Consider the following 27,623-nt stretch of genomic DNA (forward strand, 5'->3'; position numbering starts at 1 on the left):
GCTCAAAGAACTTGGTTCACGTGGGGAGGTGTCAACTGATGCCACACTGACAAGCATGGGCCTCGGGCCCTGTGGGCGGGGACAGATGGGTCCAGGCTTGGCACCGACACCTGTCTTTCTCGCCGTCTACCAGCGCTCAGAGGGAGCCCACTGCGCTTTCAGAGAGCAGGCAGAGAACAAGCTTCTCCTCGGGGCTGCTATCAAGTCCCCTGTACAAATGGCCTCGCCAGTTTACCCACAGGCCTGCCTCCGTGGGCCCAGGGAGGGTGGGTGGCAAGTGCCCCACCCCTGGCCATTCTGCTGATAAAGAAAGGAGGAGGCATGAGACCCAGTGGCCAAATGGAGCTCAATCTGAATGTCAGCCTGTGGGCCTTGAACATGGAGAAACTCAGCACTGAAATCTAAATGGAAACTAGAACCACTCCCACTGGCACCTCCAGGCCCTCAGGGCAACAGAACTAAGATCTGAGAGGGACCGGAAAGTCAGCTGAGCCAAGAGAGCTTTTGTAAAAGCCGTGGGATGTTTATAGTTTTTTATAGCCGAGGGGTCTGAAGGGCTCAGTTCATCCACTGCCCACCCCTCGTGTTACAGGGGGACAGTGAAGTTCAGGGCCCCCCTAAAGTCACCCAGCACAGAGGTGCAAAAGGACTTGTCTTCCTGCCTACAAGTTCAGTGCTCTCCCCCTAATGGCCTTCAAGGTGAAGTGGCTGGAGGAGCCAGGGGTGGGGAGTAGGGGGAGACTCTCCAATCCTCACAGTATAATATACGGGGTTTCAGTCAAGTGACGATGACGGATGTGTCCCCAGGCCCTCCTCAGGAAGGACACACAGATACCATCTTACTGGAAATTCTCCAGAGAAAGGGAGTAGGAGCACAAAACCTGATTGTGACCTTTATTTCAGACCCGAGGGACCAGGGCCTGGAGAGTGAGTGACCTGCCCAGGTCACACGGCAGCCCATGACCTTGCAGGGCCAGCCTCCTGGCCCTCAGCTCCCACCCCGGGCACTATAACCAAAGCCTGACACCCCCACTCCCCGCCTCGGCCTATCCGGGCACCAGATATCACAGACACAGGACGGTAAAAATAGCTCCGAGCCCACAACAACCGAAGTCCTTCTCTGCCAGGCCAGGGCGCCTGCCTGGACACTCAGAAATCCCTGGCCAGGGGATGGCCGAGCCGCCAAGAGCTGTGCCAAAGTTGGGAGAAAGCCATGAATGGGAGCCCGCAGGAGGCCACCAGGGGAATGGTCCGCACGAGGTGCCACTGAGCTCAGCCTGCAGAAGGAGGGGCAGTTGTCCTGAATAAATATCCCGCTGGGAGCGTTTCAGGGGCATCCATGCCTCCCCCGTGTTCCCTCTGCCCACCCCATTCTCATCCACCATGAGCCATTACCCCAAAAGGAGGAGGCCAACTCAGACACACTGCCCCCACCAACTCAACGACCCTCAGACCTGAGTTGGCAGCTCTTACAAGCCCAAGAGCAGCAAATCCTGGAAGAGGGCAGCCGGGTCCACACCTCCAAAGGGAGAGCAGAGGGTCACAGCACTGCACAGCCTCACGCCCCTCCCTGGTCCAGTCCGTGGCAAATCCAGGACGGAGGGCACAGAAGCCCCCACCGCCCTCTCCCAGGTCCAGCAGAGCCACACAAGGACACACAGGCAAAACAGCCGCCCAACAGGCACTTACCCTCTGGATGGAGAGGGAGAAAGGGGAGGGGAAAGAACCGCTCTGATTTGATCTCTGCTCCTTGTGCCTCAAGTTTCAAATAATTCCTACATGGCTGCAGCTCCCAGCTCAGCCTGTGTCCTCCTACTCAGCTCGGCTCGCTGGGACTGTCAGGGTGGGAGGAGCCTGCCCGCCCGTGTACACACAGCACTCCCTCCCTCGCTCGCTCGCATTCTCTCTCTCTCACTCTCCTCCTCCTGGCTCTGCCTCACTCTGGCTTGTAGGAAGCCAGTGGGATAAAACTCTGTCTGTAATTTCAGCCAGCTGGGTCCCCAGGGCTTCACTTATCATCCTGTAGCTATGCAGCTCTTGAATGACATCACAGTGGCTTCCCAAACCCTCCACATGGAGTGCGAGGCTCCAGACCCAGACCCAGTTCAGCCCCAGCTCAACCTAGTTCCAGCCCCAGTCCCAGCCCAGTTCCAGGCCCAGATCAATCCGAGCCCAGCAACAGCCTCAGCCCAGTACAGCCTCAGACCAGTCCCGGTCCCAGAACAGCCCCATCCCAACCCCAGCTCAGCCCCAGTCCAAGCCCATCGCAGCCCCAGTACCCAGAGGAGAAGTGGGAAGAGAAACCCTGGAAGCAAAGTGCAGGGGTGCAAGGGACAGAGAGGGAAGGTGAGAGTTCCTAGGCGGGTGTTGAGATTTATTTCCCCAAATTTTTCCACATTTTTTTCCACTCGGCAAATGAAAGGCAGAACGGATGACAACAATTTTCCAGCTGCTGAACAATAAGGTGGAAATTTTTTTTCCCCTCTCTCCCCCTCCTTCCCCTCCACGGGGCAGAGTCTAGGAGCCAGGACACTTCCTTGGCTTATAAAAATTCGGGGGGTGGGGGTGGGGGGGGAACACAAAGGTCCTGTACTTCCCAGAGGTGATCATGGGGCCTAAATAGAGGGACTGGAGTGTCACCTGGGCAGGCCTCAGGGGGGTGGGGGTGGGGGGGCGGCAGGAGCTCCAAAGTGAGATTCTCAGTGCAAAGCTTTGGATTCTGGCCCAGCAACCTGGACAATTTTTGAGGCCTGACTTTGGGAAGGCCAGTGGGCACCTGGCCCGGGATATTGATTCACCAGGGCACCTGACATGCTTCCAATTGACTGGCTATTGGTATTCAGCTTGTTCCCATCTCAAAATCATGAATGGCAGAGAGAATAACTTTTTTCGGAGTGTCAAACCATGTCTACTTTCACCCCCAACCACCCAGGTCTGAAGCAGTCCACTCAGCCAAACACCCCACAATCTGCCCCAAATCCTCTCATCATCCTGGTGGGCCCTAAAAAGTGCCAGAAGTCCCTGACAGCTGGACACCAAATGCCAACTCTTACCTGCATACTCTGGCAACTTATTTGCACATCAATTGAATGTCCCAACCCAACTCCCAGAGTTGGTAGAGATGGCCTGGGGTTTGCAGCTTTAATACCTGGTGTCTCCTCCCCAGTTAAAGTGCTTGTGTGGCCACCCCACCCGGAGCCCAGCTTTCAAAGCCAGGTCTGCTGGCACGGCAGGCTCCGCAAAGAGAGGCTGCCAAAAAGAGGCCACCTGCTCATGCCTCTTCTGAGCAGACACCTCATCCCGGCCCCCATCCACATACCAGCACCACTCTCTGGATGTTTCTTTTGGGGAGTAAAGAAGGAAAATAATAACAAAAATAGTACCCAGTGCCCTGTAGGCTGGTCCCTATGCTATCTCAACTGCATCTTCACTGATGAGATGAGGAGGCCCCCAGCCCAATGTCAAAGACCTCACAGAAACCATAAACGTGGGTAGCGAAGAGAGGGGTTCCATGCTCAGGCTCCGAAGTGGGCGCAGGAGGACTTCCCACTTTCCCAGGGCAGGACTGTTGTAAGAACACAATGTGGATAAACTATTCCAATCATCCAGCCACCCACCATCCAATCATCCCAAGTAGAACCACAAGGAGGAGAAAGGCCTGGGTGTCCCACTGTCAAGGTGTCAATAAGGAAAGGGAGGAGGTCAGGGAGTGCCCTGATGGAAATGCCCACAGACCCCTGCAGGACCCCCTCTCTGCCTTCCAGCCCAGGGGAGAGGGAAGGAGGTGGACTGGAAGTTCAGGACTGCAGGGGCAGGGAGGTACTGGGTACTCCTCACATGGCCTCAACCTTCCAGGGTTTCCGCATGAGCCCCCCACCCCCCACTGCCCCCTAAGGCAGTGGCAGGGCCAGGCTTGGAAGTGTGTTCCCTAAGGGTAGGGCAGAAACAGAGATCCAAAGGATTACTCTAGAAGAGAACTGTCAACTCCCAGCAGATGTGCGATTTGGACAAGGGTCTCGGGTATATCTACTCACCTCCCTCCTGCCTCTTCCTGCTCTTATTGCCTCATGGGGCATGGACATGATCTCTAGCCATCCTCATTTGGGAAGGATGAAGGAAGAATGGAGAGCGGACCCAAGATGGCTTGGGGAGCCAGGAAGAAGGAGAGAGTGCAGCAGAATGGGGCCGGCAAGTTAATTTGAATGCACATTCTCTCATTCGCTTCCACAACCGAGGCTTAGAGGTTGCAGCTTGCTCAGGATCACACTGCCAGTCTGACTCTGACACTCAAGTTCTTTCTGCTTCCCAGGGAGCAAGGAGAAACCAAAAAGGTGATGGATGGGCAAAGGCTGAGAGTCTGCAGGATCCGACAGGAAGAAGGGAGTGGAGAAGGGTGATAAAATCACAACCCTGGTTTAGGACAACTAGCCCTGCCATCCAAGTGAGCCCTGTCCCCATCCAAGGGGTCCCCTGGGAACTGCTTGCATTTATCCTAATGACACTTGCAGGGCTCACAGCATTTCTGGAAACTCGTAGGGAACTGGTTCAGAACTGGTTCACAATTCACACCATGAAGCCGCCTCTGCATTTAGGTCGATCCCCATTCTTAACCCAAAACAGCCCCATTAAGTACCACACATAAGTACTGGGTACCAACTAGCCATGCGGCTTTATAATTACAGCTCCCGTCACTGCTGTGGGGTGGGGGTCCGTGTGGCTCTACCCATGCGTGGACGCGTGTGCCGGTGTGGGTAGCACCTCTGGATAGGTCTCTGCTTCCTTTCCCAAATGGGTCCATCCCTGCGCATGAATTCAAGGAGGGCCGTGTAGGCATCTCCAGGGGGGTCTCCGGACAATCTCATGCGAGCTCACACGCTTGAGCAGTGTGGGCCGGAGCAGGAAGCACTGCCGCGGAAGGACAAGCGGGGAGTGACTCTCCTGACCCACGGAAGCCACATACCATGGACAAGCCTGGGTCCAAGCCTGGACAGGAGCCAGGGCACTTTCTAACCTCGGGCTTCTTTCTAGCTCTGTGTTACCTGAAGGGTGCCTGCCTGGTTCTCGAAGGTTCTCAGGCAGTGTATAGACATAGGGGGGCAGGGAGGCAGGAAGGAAGGAGGAGAGATCTGAGAGGCTCTGAGCTTTCATACCAAAATCTGATCTCACTGCCCCTGGAGAAGGAAAAGAACAAACATCAAAGAACACTTTGCTACTAACAGTGTGGTTGTTTTTTTTTTTTTTAAAGCGATCAAGGCAACAGAAGGCGAAAATCTCCACGAAGCATCAGGGCACTGACTCGCTGTGACGATGATGTAAAGACTGGGTTGGGGATGAGAAAGGCAGTCTGACAGCTCTGCGGCCGCTTCCCAGAACAAAAGAGGCCGCCTGTGGCCTGGATCAACCTCCCAGGGTCGGAGAGCAGTCCAGCAGGTCTGCCACCTGGGGCAGGATGCCCCATGTCCCTGCAGGGGAGTCTTGTGGGTGCAAATAATGCTTGAGCAGAGAAAGAGAGGGAGGAGGGGCGGGAGTTTGGGGCCAGACTCCTGAGTCCCCTACATACACAGAACCTGCCAGGGCCCTGTCGGAGCTTCCGGAGGTGCCTGTTCTCCCACGTCCATGCACCATGCTCACTCGCCCCATCTAGACAGATGTGTGGGTAGGAGGGCCCTCCTCAACCTCAAGAAAACCCAGTCCTGCCACCAGTTCCTTTCTCTTATCCCTCAAAGGTGAGACAGTTCTCCTGGATGGCAGACCTCCCCACCTCCCTCAGCAGCTGAAACCCACTCTCCAACCCTGGTTTCATTTCCCTAATAGGCTGCTGCACAATGAACAGACCGAGAGAAAGTGTCATCTGGCAGCCACAGCAGGAGACTGGGAGTCAAGGGACCGGAATACTAAGAAGTGATCTTGGATGGGCCTCAGTTTACTCCTCTGTGTAATGGGCAAGCACAACTGAATGATCCCTAACTTCCTGGCCAATTCTAGATGCCCAAAGGATCAACTCAGAGAAGATGCTCAACGAGGCACTGTTTGGATCCCAGAGGCCCTGGACCCTGAGGGCCCATTTCTCGTCTCCTGCTTGGTCCTGCCTGGGTGGCTCCAGGCTCCCAACTCGTCTGAGACTATTTCTGTGGCAGCCCCAGAGCCCCTGGGGGCTAGGACAGAACCGGTGATTTACAGGAAGTCTGGAAATACATGGCAGGCTGCAGAGGTTCCGAGGGCCATGAGGGGCAATAAAGAGGCTGATTTATTTTCATCAGTGAAATGCTGAAACCCAATCCCTAGAGCAACCTGACCTAGCAGACGGCGGCAAAGAGCTCATCACCCAGAGCAGAATTAGCTAGATCCCAGCCTCCCAGGTCTCACCACTGGCGCAGGTGATGGGAAGGGACAGAAGGGGGGGGGGGAGGGGGGCCAAGGCTGGCCAGCTGGGCTGATGTGGCTCCAGGTCCCTGGGCTGGCCTCTCCCCACCCTGCCGCTGGCCTGCCAGGGTCTCTGGGATGCAAGCACCGCAGTGGGCAGAGCTAGGCAGCCAGGTTTTCCATTTTAACTCAGCCCCTTATTCTCAGGAGGCTTAAACTGCAAGCCTCCGGTCCACATGCCCACTTTTGTGGGGCAGGGCCCCTCAGACTTCTGCCCTTATGAAGCCATGTCAGACATGGTGGCATCAACATCCCAGCTCTACATCTACCTGGCTGTGTAAACACTGGCAGGTTACTTAACCTCTCTGTGCCTGTTTCCTCATCTGAGAACTAGGAAAGAGAACACTCAGCTCACAGGAGTCACAAGGAGTAAAGGAAAGAAGAGGCACCTCAGTATCTCACATCTGGAGGGTGTACCTAGAAGGGGGAGGTAGGCTTTCCTCCTGGTCCCTAACCAAATTGCTGGCGGGGAGTGTCAATTAATACAACCCTCATGGAGGCCCTTTTGGCACTATCAACATTTTATATGCATATATTCTTCCACCCAGCAAATCCACTGCTAGAAATGTGTCCTACAGGTAGACTTGTGCAAATGAAAATAGTATATGCAGCATCTCTGAAAACAGCAAGAGATAGGAAAGAGCCTAAAAGTCCATGTTTTTTAATATAGTAAATTAAAGTACAAGTTAAATAAAGCACAGCACATATGTGCAGTGGAATATTACACAGCTGAGAAAACTGAGAAGGCTTTTTATGATAGGCCATTAGATGAAAAGGCTCAGGCTACCAGCCAAATCCTTACAGTGACTTCCAGACCCCAAGTGATCTGGTCCCCATTACCTCTGACCTCACCTCCTATTATAACATCCATTGCAATCACACTGGCCCCTTTGCTGCTTCCAAACATCTCAGGTAGGCTCCTGAATCAGGACCTTTGTGCTTGCTGTTCCCTCTGCCTGGTATGCTCTTCCTCAGATATTTGCTCAGCTGACTCCTTCACCTCAATGAGGCCTAAGCTGGCCAGCTTTTTAAACAATTTCAACTCCCCACTCCCAATCGCCCTTACTCTGCTCTATTTTTCCCAGAGTATTTGTCACTTCCTAACATGCTCTGTCATTTACTTATTAGGTCATTTCAATTTTTTGCCGGCCGTCTTGCTCTAGAATATAATCATGACAAGGACAAGGGTCTTTATTCTGTTCCGTTACATCCTCGGCACCTAGAATAGTGACTGCACGCATAGTAGGCACTCAGTCGCTGTTTGTGGAATAGGTGAGTGACTATTCCTGAGGACAGCCCATGTACCAAAGTACACGGATGATTTGGCTTTTCTTCTTCTTCAACAGAGAGGATTCAAGATTATCCTATCATCAGGTCATGGTCACTCTCCTGCGTTCTGATACATTTTCTCAAACGGAAGAGAAAGAAACAGCATTACCGCTGCTCCAGGAGTCACCAGGACACAGCCTGGCAGTCGCTGATGGCTGCAGCCAGGGAGGCAGGAGCCATGAAGGTGAAGACCCTGACAGACCCTGGGAGCTGGCCTGGCTCTGCCCCCAACTTCTGCGTGACCTCTGCAAATGCCCCAAAACTGAGCGGAGGGAGAGCTCACACAGGGGCATGGAGCCTGGGCATGTGGGGAACACCCAGATCCCAGATCCATGGAAACCTCTTCCCATAAATGGCCCCAGAAAGCAGGGCCTGGGAGAGTGGACCACAAAGAAGGGGCTCTGTTGCCTGAAGAGAAGCACACCAGCCAGCAGGCAGGAGTGAGCAAGTCAGAGACAAGCTCCAGGGACAAGGCTGCCTCTTGAAGGCTGATAGAGAGATGGGCCTGGAAAGCCAGGACAAGCAATGAAGGAGTTGAAGTCTGCCTCAGCGAGCACCTAGGGGCCAGCTCCTGGACGGCTATCCTGGGTGAGAGAAAGAGGGCAGTGAGAAACACCCGGGCCTGGCTGGGTCCAGCAAGGAATAATCCAGAACTACCCAGAAAGACAACCCTCACCACTGTGGGCAGGATACTGTGAACCACACCACGCCCGGGGCTGAGGCAGCGTCACCTGCCCCACCTGGGGCTGGGAGCCAAATCGCAGGGTAGGGTCCGTACAGGCGAGGTGAGGAAAAGCAACAGGCCGAGCACACGTGCTCCCTGAGCAGCCATCACTCAGCCATGTCCATGGAGCAACACATCCGGGCTCCGGGCACTGGTCTTCTGCAGGATTTTGTCTTTTCTCTTCATCTGGTTCGTTCTCCCCTCTCGGGCCCCAGGCATGTAGAGGGCAGTCCAGCGAGGGAGGCCAGGCACATCTGATTGCTTTTCTTTCCCTCTGCTTCCTAGACTTTGAACAATGTTACTACACCACGTTCAGATTTGAAAAACAATTCTGTCCTCAAGGTCATCTACCTCCGAGGCCCAGGACAAGCGTAGCCCCTCTGCAGAGCCATCCACCTCTTCTTCTCCCCTGAGAAGCCCTGGCCCTTGGCCAAGATCCTTCTCCGTTTGACTGTGGGTCGGAGTGGATGGGGCGCCTGCCTGGTCTCACTGCACCCCCGCTCACCCTTGTCTGCAGGCAACTCCAGGGCACAATTTTCCATTGCATGGGACTAGCACAGTGCCCGCCACCTCGTAGGTGCTCTGAGAAAAGGAATGGAGGGAGGAGGGAATGGTGGATGAAAGATAGCTCTCCTTGGGTAAGAAAACATATTTGATTAATGGAGGCTTGAATTTCTTTTCTTGGACATGGTTACAGTCGGTATCTTGGGGTCTTGCCGGGTCCAGCTAATTTGCGCGTGCCTATAGGTTTGGCAGGAGAGGAAGGAGGGAGGTGATGGGGGGGGGGGGGGGGAGAGAGCATGGTCTCCTCTTCCCCTGCCTCGAGCCTGATATCTGAGCACCAGGCGAGGGCAGACGGTGTCGCTCAGGCCACTGGCCAAGAGCTCTGCGTCCGCTCTGAGTGTGGCTCCGGCCTGCCACCCTCCACCTGATGGCAGAGATTACAGAGGACCAAAGGCACATTCACTCAGGAGGGTATCGGTTTACCAAATGTTCCACTGGCAGACACTGCTCCCCAAGCCTGCCAGCTGCCTCACACCACAAGGCCAGCTGAGGGTTCGAGGGCATCAGGACAAACCCCGCCCTACCGGACAAGGAGCAGCGCTAAGCAGTTGTCCAGCAGATGCTGGGTCACCAGTGTCATCTTCTTTACCTACAAGGTCAAGCCGACCTTGCATTTGAATTCTCAGCACTCTGTTCCAGGAGGTCAGGAGAGGACTCCCCTTCTTGGGGGAGGAGAAGGTCCCCAGATCCTCCTCAAGAAGGCATTTGATCCCTGCCTCTGTCGCTATCTCTGCGCAGACCACCCCAACTGAGACCCAGCTCCCTTGTTTCTCGGCACAGCTGACATATCTGCCCAATGGGGCCAAGAAGACAAGGACCCAACCTCCTTGCCATGGCTGATCCACCCTCTCACAGCCGGGAAGTTCTATCAGGTGGCTAATTCACACCCCTCCTGCTGCAGTCTAAGCCCTCTGTCCAATATGACCTGCTAGAACAAGGACAGAGCTTCCAGTAGCAGCTTTGAATGCCTCTGCCCTTCCCCCCACCCACCCTGAAGTCATAGACCAGAAGGGCTGGCCTTTCCCAGCAAAAATTTAAGTTAAGATTTCCCAGCAAAGATCAGTTTGGCGCCGAACTCCAGCTCTCGGCACTGGTACTTAGAAAAGCACCCTCTGCTCAGAGACAAGGGGCAGATGTATCTCTCCATAATCCCTGGGCCCTCTGCGTGGATTATCTGAGCCCACCTGCAGTCTTGTGCTCCCCTCTTTTACTGGTTCCTCCCATATCTACCCAAAAGTTCAGAAGGCAAGAATGTCACCCCTATGAACGTATGACACGGGGGCCATTACCTCCACAGCCTAACTGCCTCGCTCCCACTGCAAAGGGGCCATCTGCTGCTCTCCCTCATCCTGTCTGGCCCTGGGGACATGAAGGGACACGGGGCCACGCAGGTGGCTAAGGCAGCTGGAGCAGAACTCCCGGGCTTCTGGGGAGCTGAAGCCTGGCCTCCCTCTCTGTGTAATGGACCAGGTTTTCCACCAGTTCCGGGGCTGGAAAGACGTCAGACCACGCAGCCTAAAGCATTTCAGGCTGTCGATGAAGAAGCTTTGAGATCAAGATTTAAGATGAGAGAAAGGATATTATCTTGGATAAGGCCCCTAGCCTCTCTGCCCTTGCCTCTGCTTCCTCACCTATAAATGGGAACATATAATCTGAAGTTAATATGGAAGCATTTGAGTCTCAGTTGTGACAGAGAAAAATGAATGATGCCACATTCCGAAAGTAGGAACCCTAATGTAGATCCTACAGAAAGAGATGACTGACTTGAGGAAAATGAAAAACAACCCACAGAATGGTAGAAAATACTTGCAAATCATGTATCTGATAAGGGACTTATTTCCGGAATGTATAAAGAACCTTTGTAACTCAGTAACCAAAAGACAAAGCCCCAATTTTTTAAAATATGGAAAGGATGTGAATAGATGTTTCTCTAAAGAAGACATACAATGGCCAGTTAACAAAGATGTCCAACATCATTAATTCTCAGAGAAATGCAAATCAAAACCACAATGAAATACCACTTTACACCCACTGGGATGGCCAGAATACCAAAGAAAAGTACAAGTGTTGGTGAGGATGTAGACAAATTTTTCACACACTGGCAGGGAGAGATATAAAATGGTGCAGCCACTTTGGAAAATAAATTATTAAACATAGAATTACCATATGACCCTGCAATTCTATTCCTAGGTATCTACCCAAGAAAAAAATGAAAACATAAGTCCATGCAAAAAGTCGTACATGAATGTCCATAGCAGCGTTCTTTAAAACATCCCAAAAATGGACATAATGCAAATATTCATCACCTGATGTATGTATAAACGAAATGTGGCATGTCCATGCAATGGGACATTATTCAACAATAAAAATGAAGTACTGATGCATGCTACTACATGGATGAACCCTGAAAACATTACTCCAAGTAAAGCCACATGCTGTATCATTCTGCTTATGTGAAATATCCATAATAGACAGATCTACAGAAAGTAGATTAGGGCGAGGGTGGGGATGGGGTCAGAAATGGGGAGTGAGTGCTAATATGTAGGAGGTTTCTTTTGGGGGTGATGAAAATGTTCTCAAATTAAGTTATGGTTGCACAACCCTAAATATACTAAAACCCACTGAATAGCACACTTTAAATGGGTAAAATACAGTATTAAATTATATCAGGATAATATGATTGTATTATATAAAACTAAGAATATAGTATATTATCAGCTGTTAAGTTTTTTAAAAGAGGGAGATGGCTGGGAACTGTTTTATGGCTCTAAACTACCACCTCATGCACATCCATTTCAGGAAGTGGGAGTCTCTAAGAGGAATTTGGGCGGAGAGTTATTATGCTATAAGTGCCACCTGCTAGGGGCTCTTCCCTCATCTCAGGGAGTCTGCTCAGCTCAACCTGAGTTGGCTGGAGCACAGAGAATGTGTGCTCAGGCCTGAAAGTCTTAAGGGTGAGAGACAGGCAGGGAAATAGAGAGAGGGGTTGCCCTGGCCACCTCAATCCCAGGCTTTGCTGAGGCCACGAGCAAGCGCCTAAGGGCTCCGCTGGACCAAGGGGAGAGAGCAGCCTGGGGCTGCCTCAAAGCCTGTCCGAGAGGGCCACCTGGAGGGCTGAAAGGATGTCAGCAGGAGGAGGCTGCAGGGAGCCAGGGATGCCTGGGCTGAGGAAGGGTCGGGAACATCTGGCAGAGCTGTGGTCTCCAACCTGAAGGAAACAGTGAGTGAGAGACTGATGGGGCGGTGGGGGGGCATCTCCAAAACACCCACAGAAGTGCTGCAAGATAGAAACAATCAGCATGTGACGCCTCCAGAGCCTTCCACTGGCAAGAAAGCTCAGAAGTCAGATCCACACAGAGCAGGCCTCTGCAACCTCACACGGGGGCCAGGCAGGCAAGAATAGTCTGATCCCTTCCTGCCCCTCCTGTCTTCCCATAAGCCAGGAAAGTGGAGAAAACCTACTGAAACACACATACAGCTGGCGGCCAGGTAGGAGCGACAAGGGGGAAGAACAAACGAGGCATGAAGTACCAAGGTCACGGCACTGGGCATACTCATGACTGACAGAGGGCCTTTTATTACCTGAGAGCGAACAGAGAGGCCCTGAGACTTGCTGCAATGTCATTCGGGGCAGGGGAAGCAAAGGACAGATTTAAGGGCAGGGGCAGATAACATAAAGTGGTTTTATAGTCACATCCTACCAGTTCTGCTTGTTCAGTCTAATAGTTACAAAACAGCAGCTTCCTGTAGGTGTTTGGGGCGGAGTAACCAAGAAAACATATAGTCACTGGAGCCTGGCACAGGGCGGGCACACAAGGCTGGCTGTCACCTAATCGCTGTCTCTGTCGTCATTATTGTCAGGGTGAGGGTTCTAGAGCTGGAAGTCCCCTTTGGAATCCATTCTCCCCAATTCACCGGTAAGGCAGCTGAGAGCCAGACAGGGAGAGTAACTTTTCCGAGGTCACACAGCAAATTGGTGTCAGAGGCCAGTCTTCTGACTCCCAAGAGTGGGACACCTAGAACAGAGCCATCTGAGGAATGGACCAGCGAGGTGTGGGCTTCTTCCTAAGAAGGGTGGGCTGGTATACATCCAAAATCACATTTCTGACTTCTCTCCACTAGCACTTTAATAATAATAATAATAACAGACATAAATTATTGCCCGCATAGTGCATACCAGGCACTCTACTTTTCACATTTCACATGTATTACCTCTTTGAATCTTAACAATTCTACACAGAAGGTACTGTTGTTGTACCCATTTTACAGATAAAGCATTTGGATCTCAGAGAGGCAAAATGACTTACCAAGGAACACAGTTATAAACAACAGAACTTGGGGCCAGAACCTTCTGATTCTCAATCCCACAATCTTACTCCCTATAGTAGAGGTTAGTCTGTTCGACATTATTTCAGCTTTCCATCTTCCATGCACAACTTACTTGCACTTGAAGTAAGGCATGGATGTGTGACTTGCTTTGGCCAATGAAATGTGAGCAGGAAAAAAAGCATGTCACATCCAGGCAGAAACAGTACGCAAATCATAATGTCCTCTACCCACTGATGCAGTAATGATGGGAGCATCTCTGAGATGAAGCCATCACCAGCCTAGAGTAACTAAGATACACAGAGACCCCTGCCAACTCACACTGGACAGGCAGCAGGGGCAAGAAATATGTTTTTGTTGGGTTAAACCACTGAGAATTTGGGGCTGTTTGTTACCCAGCATAATCAAACCTCTCCTGGCTGATACAACCAGAGCTATGCTGCTTCCCACTCCACGCACAGGAGTTGGGAAGGTCTGAAAGGGAAGCTCGGCAGGTCCATTTTAGCTCCTCACAAGTCATAAAAAGAAATTGATTCTGTTAAAAAAAAAAAAAAAGGAAGGAAGGAAGGAAGGAAGAATCACTACTCCAACCCCCTCATTTTACAGGAAATGAAGAATATCTAAAGAAAAGGAGTTATCAAGGACACCCAGAACCCAAATCACCTGCCTCCCAGGCCAATGTCTGTCTGGGTCTGTCTGTCTCTGTCTCCATGTCTCTCACCTGTTTCTCTCCTTTCTCAGTCTCTGCCTGTTTACTGTGTATCTCTCCCTCCTTTCCTCTCTCTCAAAAAAAATCAGAGAATCCTTGGACGAGTCCAGCTCATGAGAAGACACCACAGACTGAGACCCCCGGCTGCTGTGAGGAAGGCTCTTCCCAACGCAGGCACAGAATTTGAGGGGAGGAGAGGGGGCGGTGGCTACAGAGCAGGACGTTCTCCCCTGAGGAAGGGATCCTGGGAGCTGAAAAGCTTGGGCACAAAACCAAGCCCCCTGGTCACAGCCCCTGGCTCTGGTAGGAATGCCCCAGAAACATCGAAAGGCTGCCGGGCATCAAGCAGGAGGAGAAATCCAGAAGTGGGGTGGTGACCAGCCCCCCCTGCCACCTTCACAAGCTTGTCCTGTTCTCCCTTCACTCTTTTCTTTGGCCCTGAGCCATCCACTGCTTTACTCAGCACTAGCCCCTCCTCCCGGGTCCTTTCTGTAAATTGTGAGACCCTCGAAACAACTTGGTGTCCAAGGAGGTCAGGGAAGGGTGGTAGTGATCTTTGGGAGGGAGAGCGAGGCAACTCAGGCCTGGTCAACCTTTGGGCTGCTCGGAGGCGGAAGGCAGCCCACATCCCTTGGTATGGGACGTGCTTCCGAGAAGGCTTGCCCTCAAACACTCCGGAGGCATCTGGAGACGGCTCTGTGCAGCATAGGCAAAAACACAGCCCCACTCCCACCCACGGGAGCTGAGATCTGGGCATGGGGCTTCAGAACTCAGGCCAAACAGCTAATGGGGCTTCTGGAGGCTGCGAAACGTGGTGTCAGCCAGAGCGCTGAGCTGGCAGGCTCCAGACCAAACTGGAGAACTACAAAGACAGCCCGGGAGAAGGAGGCTGGTGGAGGACCAGGCTGCCCTCCCCTCTACCCACCCTGGACCTCTCTTCCTCCCCACTCAGGACCAAAGCTCAGGCATCAGACTATGGGCAACCCAGAAAACTCCTTCCTAGGTGTTATGGGCTGAATTCCTTCCACCCAAAAAAAACTCATATATTGAAGTCCTAACCTCAGTACCTCAAAATGTGACTATATTTGGAGATAGAAACTTTAAAGCGGTAAATAAACTTAAAAAGGTGGGCCCTAATTAGGTGGGCCCTAATCCAATCTGACTCGTGTCCTTATAAGAGGAGATTAGGACCCAGATGCACCATGGTAAGACACAGGGAGAAGATGGCTGACTACAAGTCCAGGAGAGAGGCCTCAGGAGGAACCAACCCTTTTGACAGCTTGATCTCAGACTTCCGGCCTCCAGAGCTGTCAGAAAATTCATGTCTATTGTCTAAGCCCCTCACTTCCTGTTGCTTAGTGGTGGCAGCCCAATCTAAGACACCGGGCCATTGGGCTCAGCAGAGGGCACTGCTCCTAAACAAAAGGGGTCCCTGAGAGAGCAGGCAGCCCCCTGCCTCCCAGTCACCTCTCCCAAGGCCTGGACACATCTAGGGTCAGAAAGTTCTTGACAATGAGCTTCCATTGATTCTTCCCCTTTCTTCGCTTCCCCCTCCTTTTAGCTTAAATGCAGGTGAGTCACAATGGTCCCCAAGAACCCATGGTCACCCCAGCCTCGGTCCCCCATGGGGAAGCACACCCTTCCTTCTCCCTCTCTTTTCTGGTTCAATCTCCTGGGCTTATCCACGCTGTGAAATGGGCCACGCTGCATGGCAGCAAGCTCCCTGTCACCTAAGGGTTTGAGAAGTTGGGGAGCCACCTGACATAGGGGTGTGTAGGTGCCAAACAAGCTGAGTTCTAAAGCAGGTGGAAAGGGATGTGGAGTTGAAGCCCTAGATTCAAGTATCAGCTCTACTTCTTATGTCATGACCTCTGGCAACATTGCCTAACCTGCCACACCAGTGTGGTTGCCGGTACAGCCGAAGCTATGATCATGCAAAGGTGGGTTCCACACGTGGGGACTGCCTCCCAATTTGGCAGGTCCCTTCCCCTCCCAAGCCTCGGTTTCCCCACTGAGAACAGAAGTCCCCAGTGGCGCTTTCTTCCTTCATTTTGCCGCTGAGATTAATCAGGGCTGTCCTGGCGAGTGGAGGAATGCACTCTGCGTCACAATGCCACCCACCTGAGTCCGGAATTGGGAGGGTGGAGGGTGGGGATGCCGGCAGCGAGGGAGGGGTTAAACACAGAACCGTCGTGACACTGAGGGTTAAGTCAAGGTCACCTGGAGGGCTGCCCAGAGAAACAGGAGCTCTGACCCCAGTGTTGGCCACCCCTTACTCCAGGGAGGGGACAAGGTAAGGCCCAGGCCAGCGACGATTTCGTTCCAGAGTGCCTGGCTCAGTGCCCCCACTCTCCCCTGAGTCACCCAGTGGGCTCCAGAGGTCCTGGCCTGGCCCGGCCTCTCCTGTCCACTCCCTAGCTGGCCTGAAATAGCAGAGGCAGGCTGCTTCCACAAATGGCCTCATCTCACCTTGGACACATTACTCTCCACCTATTTTGAGACGCCAGCCCCTCACCAGAGGCATTCCTGAGTGAGCAGCCCCTCACCTCCTGGGAGGTAGGGGAGAGACATGAAGGGATGTGTCTCAGTTGTTCCCTGCTCCGGAGACCTGCGCGCACCTGCCCCGGGGCCAGCCCAGTGGCCTCCAAGGTCCTTCGCTGCACGCACCACCACCTCTAAGCCCTCCCCCATTGTGAGAGGCAGGACCAGGGTGATCTGATCCACCCAGGGGTGAGAAGTGTGTGTGGGGGGGGGGGGGGGGCGTAAAGCAGGCAGACACTCACCCAAGCTTAGCAGGGACCCAGCTATGAACACAGAACCAGATACCCAGAACAGGCCCCTGGAGATGCCAGTCAACCCGGGACTACTCAGTGGTTAGCGCTGGCTTTCACACTCAGATCCTCTCTTAACTAGCTAGGCCAGCCGTGGGCAAACTACGGCCCGCAGGCCAGATCCGGCCCGTTTGAAATGAATAAAACTAAAAAAAAAAAAAGACCGTACCCTTTTATGTAATGATGTTTACTTTGAATTTATATTAGTTCACACAAACACTCCATCCATGCTTTTGTTCCGGCCCTCCGGTCCAGTTTAAGAACCCATTGTGGCCCTCGAGTCAAAAAGTTTGCCCACCCCTGAGCTAGGCCATCCTGGGCAGGGCACTTAAGCCTTCTGTGCCCCAGAGCCCCCATCTAATCATATAATAGTGCCCACTTCCTGCCCTAGCTGGCTTGGCTCAGTGGATAGAACGCCAGCCTGCGGACTGAAGGGTCCCAGGTTCGATTCCAGCCAAGGGCACATGCCTGGGCTGTGGGCTCATTCCCCAGTAGGGGGTATGCAGGAGGCAGCCAATCAATGATTCTCTCTCATCATTGATGTTTCTATCTCTCTCTCCTTCTCCCTTCCTCTCTGAAATCAATAAAGAAATATATATATTTTTAAAAATAGTGCCCACTTCCCAGGTGCCTGTGTTAGAAGAGATGGTGACTACCAAGCACTGGCACCACAGCTGGCATGTGACAAAACCAGAGCTGTCTCCCAAGGCCAAGAGGCCTTCTCCCTCAGCCCTGCCTGCAGACCCTTGAGATGCTGCCACAGCAACTACTGATATGCCAGAGACTCATGAGAAAACGCAGCAGGCAGCCCCTCCACAACTGCTGACCCCCCAAAATTGTTCACTGGATCTCCATCTTACAGCAGAGGAAACTGAGGCCCCAAGAGGATGGCATCTTATCAAAGGATTTGAACCCGGGTGGTTTAACTCCGGGGGCCACATTCTTAACCCATACACTAACCTGCCTCTCCTGGAAATTGCTACAACCAATGACATGGATACTATTATGGCCCCAAGTTTGCAGATGAGGACACTAGGACCACGGGAAGGCTAAGTAATCGGACCCAGGACATGCAGCGCAGAGGAGAGAGCTGGGATTTGTACCCAGGCAGGCGGCCTGGGAAGCACATCTGCTCACCCACTGCACTGCAGAGCCCGGGGCAGCCGGCCGTCCTGGTCCAGCACATCCCAGAGAGCAGGCAGAGCCGCCTGAGGTGCCTCCTCACCCCAGGCCACCCCCAGCCCATCACTCCAGGGAACAGCCAGGCCCCCTCCCACGCTCCAGCTTAAGCATCTCCTGAGCGCCCCAGAATCTTGGGGATTAGGGGCCCCTATCCCAGCTGGCACATGGGGAAACTGGGGCACAGGGACTTGTCCACAGCTAGGGAGACAGACACAGGCCTCCTGCTTTCCCTCTCTTGCCTGGAGAATTGACCAAAGGAAAATGCTTTTATCTCTGGGCCCCAGGATCTAGAGCCTGCCAGAAGTACCCCAGGCAGGATGGGGATAAGGCTCCTGCGCCCACCCCAGGGCTGCTCACAGCTTGCTTTCCTGTCCCTGTGGGCGCTGTGGCCCAGCAGCAGCAGGGAGCACACCATGGGACAGGTGGGGCCTGCCCTGGTGACCACCCCAGCTCACAGCTCCCCTCCCAGGCCAGGCCAGGGGAGAGGATGCCAGGGCGTGAGCTGCCTCCCCTGCCCACCCTGTAGGCATAGAGCCAATTCTCAGCCTCCAGACAGGAGCCCCTCTGTCCCTACAGGAGCTGACCTTTAACTGGCCAAAAGGTCCCTCTGGTTCCACCCCTGCCTGGGGGAGCGGGTTTGCAGGAGGGAAGAAGGCAGGCCAGGGGCCAGGGGGAGTCCAGGGCCTCCCCTCAGCCTCTCCCTCCTCTTCCCTGCCTCTCACTGTTCCGTCTTCCCTCTTCCTTCCCTCACAGCCCAGTGTCCCAAGCCCTGACCGTCCACAGCCGCTCCTCTTCCCCCTTAATTATGTTACTTTTTATTTGCCTGGCACGTTAGAGTTTACCAAATGTTTTTACATTTATCATCACATTGAATCCACACGAGGGAGAGATGGGGAGACATTGAAAATTCCTTCAAATTGCCAAGTGTTCTTGTTAAAAATGCAAACATCCCCAGAAGATGAACAATTAGGCTGGCAGCCACTGGTACCTCAGACTAATTTATTTCATCCTCTGCCTCATCCTCAGCCACTTAGCACAAGTGGATGGGGTTGGGGCGGAGGCAGGGGGAGAAGTAGTGCCTTTTGGGGGCTGCCTCTGCAGGGTGAGGAAGGCCCTGGTGTGGTGTCTGCACCCCTGGGGGGAGGAAGGGCAAGGAACTAGGGTGGGTCTGAGGACAAGCCTTCAGCTTTGCAATGCTGCACATAAACAACAGGCCCTCACCAAGCCCTAAATTCTAACACAACCACCGCCCTCCTCCCACATCGCTCACGTTGGTGTCTCCAAGGTCAGAAGGAAAATCTTTATGCAAGAAAAGGCTTAAAAGGCTTTGAGGGTGGAGTCCACAAATCCAGAACCTGGGAGAGGGAGGAGGGAGGCAGGGTGCGGGTGCCTGGTTCTCCCTAACCCAGCTCTGCCACGTGGCCCACGGTCCCCTGCTCAGGGCAGCCCCCCAAGAACCAGCTCCAGCTGGAAGGAGAAGCCCATAGGCTGGGCGCTGGTGGAAGGACACATCCAGATCATGGGAGTAAATCAGGAGACCCTTCCTTCAAGGGAGTCTCTATTACCCCAACGGATAACTGATGGAGGGGTGGGCCTTTGGGCCTGAGGGTCCTCCCAGGTCCCACATTCCACGGTCCTGGGATCAAGTCAGGGAAACAAGCCTGTGGCCAAACCCCAGGCAGGTCATCTCAAGAGCTCCAGGATGCTCACTTTGGAGGCCCCGCCCTGCATCTCATCGCATATTCAAATGAACCACATAAAAAAATATAACCCACACATAGCTCTCAAGAGTTGAACTGAGTTGCAGTTGACCATCTGACATAATGTTAGGTTTCGTAGCTAAACATGTATTAATTTCAATTCTGTCATTTTCTTTGCAAATTGTGGAGCCTATCTGTTTGTTTCCAGCTCTCAAACATTTTCCTTGGCTGTCGATGAAAGCCTGTAGGCCCTAGATGCTGTGTCTACATTCCCAGTGCTCTGACCCCAGGGAGCTCAGGCAGCGAGGCTGCAGAAATGCAGCAGCAGGACTTAAAAGAAATCTAACAAATGCTGTGTTGGTGTCACAGGGGGTACCTCGAGGTCCACTCAAGGCCACCTCCTCTGAGGAGCCCTCCCAGGTCACTCTAGCTAACAAAAATACCTCCCCTCCCAATCTCAGAGTACTCGCCATCCAGGGACTCATTTGGCACCAATGGCACACCCTCAAGGTGGCTGTTAAGCTTCATTTTTTAGTTCTGTCTTCATTATTTAACACACTCACGTTTGTCTTATCTTCTCCCACTGAACTGTGAGCTCTCCGAGGTACCCCGGACCTCTCCTCTGCCTCCCCTCTGAACCCAGTATGGTGTCCCATCAAACAAGAGAGCCCAGGCCCTGTGTGCGGGGGTTGAGCAGTTTGGACAGGGACAGGAGGCCACTGGTCCCACCTACCCTCCATGCCATCATCGCGATGCCCATTAAAGTTGTCGTAGGAATCCCAGCGGATGAGGGGGTCAGAGGTGTTGTAGTCCACTGACACGCTCGGCCCGTTCTCCAGGTGTTCCATGCCTAAAAGGATGGGGAAGGGCAAGAAGACAGTGAGTAGAAAAGGAAAAGAGATCCGCAGCTGGAAAAACAGAGGAAGCCAACAAGATCCCCCAAGGATGCTCCCTACGGGACTTCTCATTTTCTTGACCCAGGCGGGGCGGGGCGGGGCAGGACCAGTGGCTTCAGTTGGACGGAGAACCCAGGGGTCTGGTTTCTTGCATTCTTGAAAAGGCTCATTCCAGGTCATAGGGGTAAATCAGGACAGGGCACTAAGGAATGAAGGCCCCCTCCCCCAAGAGAAAGGTAGGGGACCCTCTGCTGAGTTCTGCTTCTTTCTTTTCTGTGTCCTAGGAGCAGTGCAGGGAGACCAGAGTCTGCACCTGAGGTCAGCGGGAGTGTGGGAGAAGCAGGGCTCACAGCCTTGACATTGAGAAGACACAAGGTCACCCAGGCCATCTTCCTGCCCCCAACTTAAGAAGCTTCCCACTCTAGGTAGAAATCTGAGGGGAGAGACAGAATCCCTCCTACACATCCAGAGTCAGCCCAGAATGAAGACAGCACAAGCTGCCAGGCAGACATTCTGGGCTGAGTCGCCTCCCTGAGCTAGCAGTCCTTTCTTTAATCTATCCAGAGTCCCCCTGTCTATAACCTAATTTCATATCCTCTCATTCTGTCCTCAGCTAAGATGGAGAACAACTGGTCTCCCCATATAACTGGTCTAAAGACTGAAAGGCTATTATTAAATTGGTCTTCTCCTCTTCAGGTTGAATCACCTCAGTTCTCAGAAATGCCTATCGTTTAGCCAGCACCTTGGAGTGTCCCCTCAGCCACACCCTCATCCTCCATGGCCCACAGTCTCTAAATATAATAGCATGATGACCTAATGGACTAGAACAGTTTATCCAACCCAGCGCCTCTCTGTCTGCTTTTTTATTTTTATTACCCAGAGATTAAGTCATTGGTTCATGTTTAGCTGGGGGTCCACTATGATACCCAGATCTTTTACCGTTGGCCTGCTTTTCAATCACATAGGTAACTTGACAATTATAGAGAAGATCAGTGGGAGAATGGTGAAGGAGGGGTGGGAACAGGCCAGGATAGAGGGGAAGAAGTGAATGATGAATGGATTCTAATTTGAATTATACCTTGAATTTTCTCTGGCCCATAAGAAAATACAAATTCCACCTTGCCGTATTCTGGAAATCGATCATCTGAAAAAGGAGAAAAACAAAATGGGCACTCAATTTCTAAAAAGGACTCCATAAAAGGTTTTCTTCTAGAAAATATTAAAATAATACACATACACATTGATAATATATTATGTTATATATTTATATGAAATATAAATATATATAAAATTAAGTCTCTTGCCCTCCCTTGACCCAGTCCTACTTACTTGAGGTAATCATTTCTAACCATTTCTATTTCTTGTTCTACTAGTGGTTACCTCTAAGACTCTAAATATTAGCCAGTTTTTATGTCACTATTTTTAGGTACATAAGTTTTAAATAATCCCCATTGATTCACCACTATGAAAATGAATAATTTGGCTCACTTTACTACTCCTACCTCCCTTCTTCTAAAGTCTGGTATTATTCTCATCATCATCATTTATTCTACTGATTACATTTGAAACTTTAAGTACTATAGTTAAGCCTTTATTTCTTGATCTGTCCCTTTTTAATATATTTTTATTGATTTCAGAGAGAAGAAGGGAGGAGAGAGGGATAGAAACATCAATGATGAGAGAGAATCATTAATCGGCTGCCTCCTGTATGCCCCTCACTGGGCATCGAGCCCGCAACCTGGGCATGTGTCCTGACTGGGAATTGAACCATGACCTCCTGGTTCATAGGCCAAGGCTCAACCACTGAGCCACACCAGCTGGGCTTGATCTGTCCATTTTTTATGGTGTCTTGACTCCCTCTATGTAGGAGAAGGAATTTGTGCCCCTCCCTTTCTTCCATCTTTCACCAACCCCACCTTTATTGTGTCAACTATTCCTTCATCGTTCCTTGTTAAGATTGATAACATTCATTCTGTTCTATAATTATAACAGCATCTTCTGCTTTTGCCGTCCTGCCTCCAGTACAGGGAAACACATCACAGGGCACATCCTTCTCCTACACCAGCCAGACTACACAAGGGGATCATTCCCCTCCTCCTCCAAGTCCCAGCCCCGCTCTCCGCTCCCTCCCTGAGCCCAATCTGGACACAGATCATCATACACTGTAAAGTTATCAAGGATGGTGTCCACTCCCTGGGGCACCATTCATGCCTGTGCATGCCTCTATCACTGCAGGCATCACTTTGTAGTGTCATGTTTGTGTATCTCATCCTTCCATAAGACTGAGGTTATGGACTCACCTCTTTCTCATTGCATCCCTAAGATCTAGCACACGCCTGGCACATACAGACACACAAGTGATGCTTGGTGGATGGATGGATGGATGGATGGATGGACGGACAGATGAATGGGTGGATGGATTTGAATAGGTGGGGGGATGGATAGATTGATGGATAGATAAATGGATAAAAACATGAACAAGTGGGTAGGTGGATGAGTAGATGGATAGATTTAGATGGGTGGGTAGATGGATGGGTAGGTATATGAGAGGTAAGTGGATGGATTGACAGATGGATGGATCAGCGGATAGGTAAATGGATGGATAGATGGATTTGGATTAATGAGTGTATAGATGGATAACTTTAGATGGGTAGGTGGGTAGATGCACGGACAAGTGAATAGATGGATGAATGGATAGATAGATGTGGATATGTTCCAGTCCTGAATGTGATGTAGACAAAACCTCAAAACAATAGAGAAAAGAAACAAAGGGAGACATCCCCCTGACCACCTCCCCTTCCCCCAGAAACAGTTCCCCTTCACTGCTGCCATGTCCCCTCCCCATCATTGCTCTTCTACCCTGTGATAGAATTACCCCTTGCTAGGTCTACCTCTCCACTCAGTGAGCCCACCTTTGAAGGCATCATCAAGGTCCTCCTTCCCAAACACAACCCCCAGGTCATGGATGGCGCAGGTGTGGAACTGCACACGGAAGATGACGTCTCGGGCTGGGCTCCGGAACTTCTTGTGGTAGCACTTCAGCTGGGCGAGAAAGAGAGCAGAGCCCATCAGGCGCCCACAGGTGGGAAACCAGGTCCCAGGGAGCTTCTTTATCAGCTCTAAGACTGGGCCCTCCAGGCTCACCCCAAACCCAGTGAGGGAGAGGTCACCAACACAAACAGGATCTCAGAGCCTCTGGGGAAACTTCTAGAAGAGCACAGAGTTGGAGGCCAGTCTTACCCATGGGGATAAAACTGCCTCTCAAGAATTTCCTGCACACAGATCAGAATGGAAAAAGTAGGAGTGGATTTAAATTGATGGGGGAAGGGCTGACGCTAGAATTGAGGGAGTCCTTGTCACCAGTAAGAAGCCAGGAGGTAAGAGCTCCCACTGGGAGACATTTCCCTGGAGCTGTTCCAGAATTAGAGGTAAGCCCAGCGGGCATCCAACTCCGAGGCCAGAGAATGCACAAGCATTGTCAGAGGCTGCAAGGCCTTGCAGGAACCCTGAGAGCCTACAACACTAAGGCTGGTGGCCCACCAGGAGTGAGGTCTTGTCTGGAGAGGCAGGAGGAGCGCAGGAAGAGAGAAGATGGGAGAAAAATAAACGAGGAGGAGGGGCTAGAGCCAGAGGGGCAGCGCTCACCAAGATGTCTCCCTTCAAGAGCAGTCCAGGCTCGATGGTGATGCAGATGCTGGTCTGGCTGTCTCCTTGGACGTTGCTGTGAGGAGGAGGCGGGCAGAAGGAGAGGGACAGCTGGAGGGGGGCAGGCAGTGCTTTTCTCCCTGCTGCCCCTCTGCCACCAGGCTACTAGGAAACCTTGCCGACTTCATCCCTTAGCCCTCTCCTGGAAGAGATTCAAGGCAGCCGCCACCACCACCACCACCACCACCACCACACACACACACACACACACACGCACGTCCCTGCTCCTGGTCCTCAGCCTCGGAGCTTTGGCATCCGGGACTCTCATGCCCGTGGAATACTTACTAGATGCCAGATGTGTAAACAGGTTGCATGGCCTGGTAGATCCGGAGAAATGGCCGACACCCTGTAAGGAAGGGTGGTGTTAGCTACAACAGTAGGAATTGTGGGAAGAGGGAGAGGAGTGAAGGAGGTGGGAGAGAAAGAAAGGAGGGGGAGAGAAAGGGGAAGGAGAAAAGATGAAGGAGAAATGGAAAGAGGCGGAGGAAGAAATACTAGCTTTTCATTTGAAAGGCACTTTAAGTTGACAAAAACATTTCCCATCCACTATCTGCCAGCAGGTGTTGCAAGTATCAAACCCATTCTGCAAATGATAAACTGGGGCTAAAGAAAGCTTGGGAAGTGGTGCCATTGAGACTCCAATCCAAGCCTATATTTTTACCATGGCTGCCTCTTCAGAGAAGGTGAAGGAAGACAGGAAGGGCTGGGAAGCCAGAGGCTGGGGTCAGTACCTCCTTTAGACTCGAAGTTGGGGATGCCATGCATGATCACATGGTGCAGAAACAAGGGCTTGTTGTTCATTTTGATGGTGCCAGAGAGCAGGCCGCTGAAGTAATGCACGTACCTGGAGCAGGGACAGGGGCAGCTTCAGCCAAGGAGGTCTGAACCGGAGCTGAGCCATCCCATATTCTTTTCCACCATAACACTGCCCTAGGTTGCCTGCCTAGCCCCCACCAATGCCCCCAGGCCTCCAGGTAGCTGAGGTCTCAGCCCAGCACAGTCCTCCCTTGTTGTCTGGAGCTCCAGGTAGGGAGAAAAAGCAGATTCTATAAGACCTGGAGCTGGGTCAAGCCAAACCCCGTACTTGGGGTTCTCCAGCGCCCCCTGGTGGTCAACGTGAGCATCTCTTTCCTGCTTCACTCCCAGCCCCGGAATCTCCTGCTGGACCATTCCTCCCACACATCCCTGACAGGCATCCTTCAACTGCTCACTACTACACAAGGCAGGCTGATCCACTATCAAATAACTCTGACACCCCTATACTGAGCCCAAACCAAGCTGACATTTATACGCACAGACCCTGGGTCAGCTCCACATAGTCCCACCAGCCACATGACACTCCAGCAAACAGTAAGAGCATAATAATTATAGTCTTTCACTTTTTAAGATCATGCTAAGTGTATGAAAATCCACCTAGAGCATTTCATTTGGTGTTGGAAGATATCTAACTTCCACTAAGTATTTCTATCTCTAGGGTCAACATCTCCCAATTTTTTTTAACAAAGATCTTGTTAGAAGAATGGAAGGATTAACCTATCCCACTCCTAAACAGAACGAAAAAATTAGGTTCATAAAGGCTCATTAGCCTCCCAGAGACACACAGCAAGAACACAAAGCTGAGAGTGAATGGGGAGAGAAGGAAAAAAGTCTGACTCCAATGCATCTGCCAGAACAGAGGCTAATCCTTCCACCACTGGCCAGCACTTCCTCCTTCTCTGACTGGCCAGAGGACGCCAAGCTGAGCCAATCAGAATGCATCTGAGACTCTGAGGGAGCCAACATGGGCTTTTGAAGTGGGTGAGACCAGAACCCACATGACCATGATAATAGTCCCCTCCTATATCTTGACTCCCTGGCCCATCTCCAGGCCCGTGGGCCCCTGTCCCTGGGCCAGGGTGGGGCCACTTAGGACAACCCCAGCAAGATAATCTGATGGGCAGCACCAGCTCCTATTCAGGCCCCTGCCCAGCCCCCAGCCCCATTACTCAAAGCGGAAACCTGGAATGGCGGGTTCCTATCAGAACTTCTGATCGTGCCAACAGGATGTGTCTGTGTGCTGGGGACAATGAGTCCGGGGGTGGGGTGACAATGAATGGGGGAGCTGCAGGCCAAGCCCCTCCCTCTTTCTCTGCCTGCCCTCTTCTCCTCAACAGCCTCATTCCTTACCAGTAACACTGACAAGAAGGCGGGAAAGTGGCAATGAGTGCATGGTAAACCCAACAGTTGCACTTTCACATTTGGGAACAAACAGAATTTCCCACCCATAAGCAGATGCAGGTGCAGATATGAGCTGCAAGGCAGACACAGATAATGTACACACACACACACACACACACACACACACACCAAGCACTGTGGAATCCCTGCATAATCCTATTCCTGAGAGGTAACACTGATCCCCATTCTCCAGGGTTTCAGCTTCAGAGATGTGACTACTCGGCCTGCTCTCTCCAAGCCATGTTGTACCACTGTAACATCATGCTCCTCTATTTGTACCCCTTATCCTTCAAGGGCAAGGACTAGACTCATAACCAAGGCTGACAGCCATAAGTGGCAAGCCAGGGACTGAGGAGAGGGTACTTGAGTGACAGCTCTTTCCTCCCTGAGACTTCTTCCCTGGGAACACTCTCATGGACCCACAGCTGCTGTGTCTGGCAGCCTAGCCAGAATTTTCTGCACATAAAGGCATCCGGTTTCTGATCCAGCTGACCTGAGGCTGCCTACCGGCTGTCTTGTACCAATTGTAAGACCCTGCGTTGCCTGAGGACTCACTCATTTCTGCTAGGGCTTCCCGCTCCAATGGCCGAAACCATCCCCAGCAGTGCCAGCACACTTCTAGAAAGGCAAGCAATATACGAGTGATGTGAGTTGGGGACACCCAACCCGGAGAGTCTGGGAAGCCCCTGGACATGCAGCAAAGGGGTCCTGCTGGCCAAATGTTCCTAAGGGCTAGGAAAGCAATGGGACACTGTGACCGCCCGGCCTAGACCCTGTACCCCAGCCCTTCACTTAGATGCTTCCTTCTCCCTTCTCAAACCTCACCTCGCATATCACCTTCTCAGAAAGGTCGGTCCCTTTGAGTCAGCCCCTCGTGCCCACTCCCATCACTCTCTCGCCCATCATGTTCTGTTTTGGTTTACCCCCTTCAAAGCACTTCTCACTCTCTGAAATGACCGTGATGGCTAATTTTTGTGGGTGTCAACCACCAGAAGGTAAGCCCCAAGAGACCTTGCC

At 52.2% G+C, this 27,623-nt stretch overlaps 1 protein-coding gene across 13 annotated transcripts in view; it reads right to left on the reverse strand.

Moving 5' to 3' along the window:
* Positions 1–27,623, reverse strand: part of TNS1 (tensin 1) — a 221,249-nt gene that overhangs the window by 52,822 nt on the left and 140,804 nt on the right. For all 13 annotated transcript variants that reach the window (XM_070422098.1, XM_070422097.1, XM_070422100.1 and 10 more), the window contains 6 exons: positions 25,121–25,233; positions 24,675–24,735; positions 24,330–24,405; positions 23,597–23,726; positions 21,763–21,828; positions 20,522–20,638 (listed from right to left, as the gene is read on the reverse strand). In XM_070422098.1, the coding sequence (XP_070278199.1) occupies positions 20,522–20,638; positions 21,763–21,828; positions 23,597–23,726; positions 24,330–24,405; positions 24,675–24,735; positions 25,121–25,233 (563 nt within the window). The remainder of the gene's footprint in view (positions 1–20,521; positions 20,639–21,762; positions 21,829–23,596; positions 23,727–24,329; positions 24,406–24,674; positions 24,736–25,120; positions 25,234–27,623) is intronic.

Source organism: Myotis yumanensis, unplaced genomic scaffold, assembly GCF_028538775.1.
Source record: "Myotis yumanensis isolate MYYU_CA2020_CCGP unplaced genomic scaffold, mMyoYum1.0.hap1 SCAF_8, whole genome shotgun sequence".
NCBI classification, from domain to species: Eukaryota; Metazoa; Chordata; class Mammalia; order Chiroptera; family Vespertilionidae; genus Myotis; species Myotis yumanensis.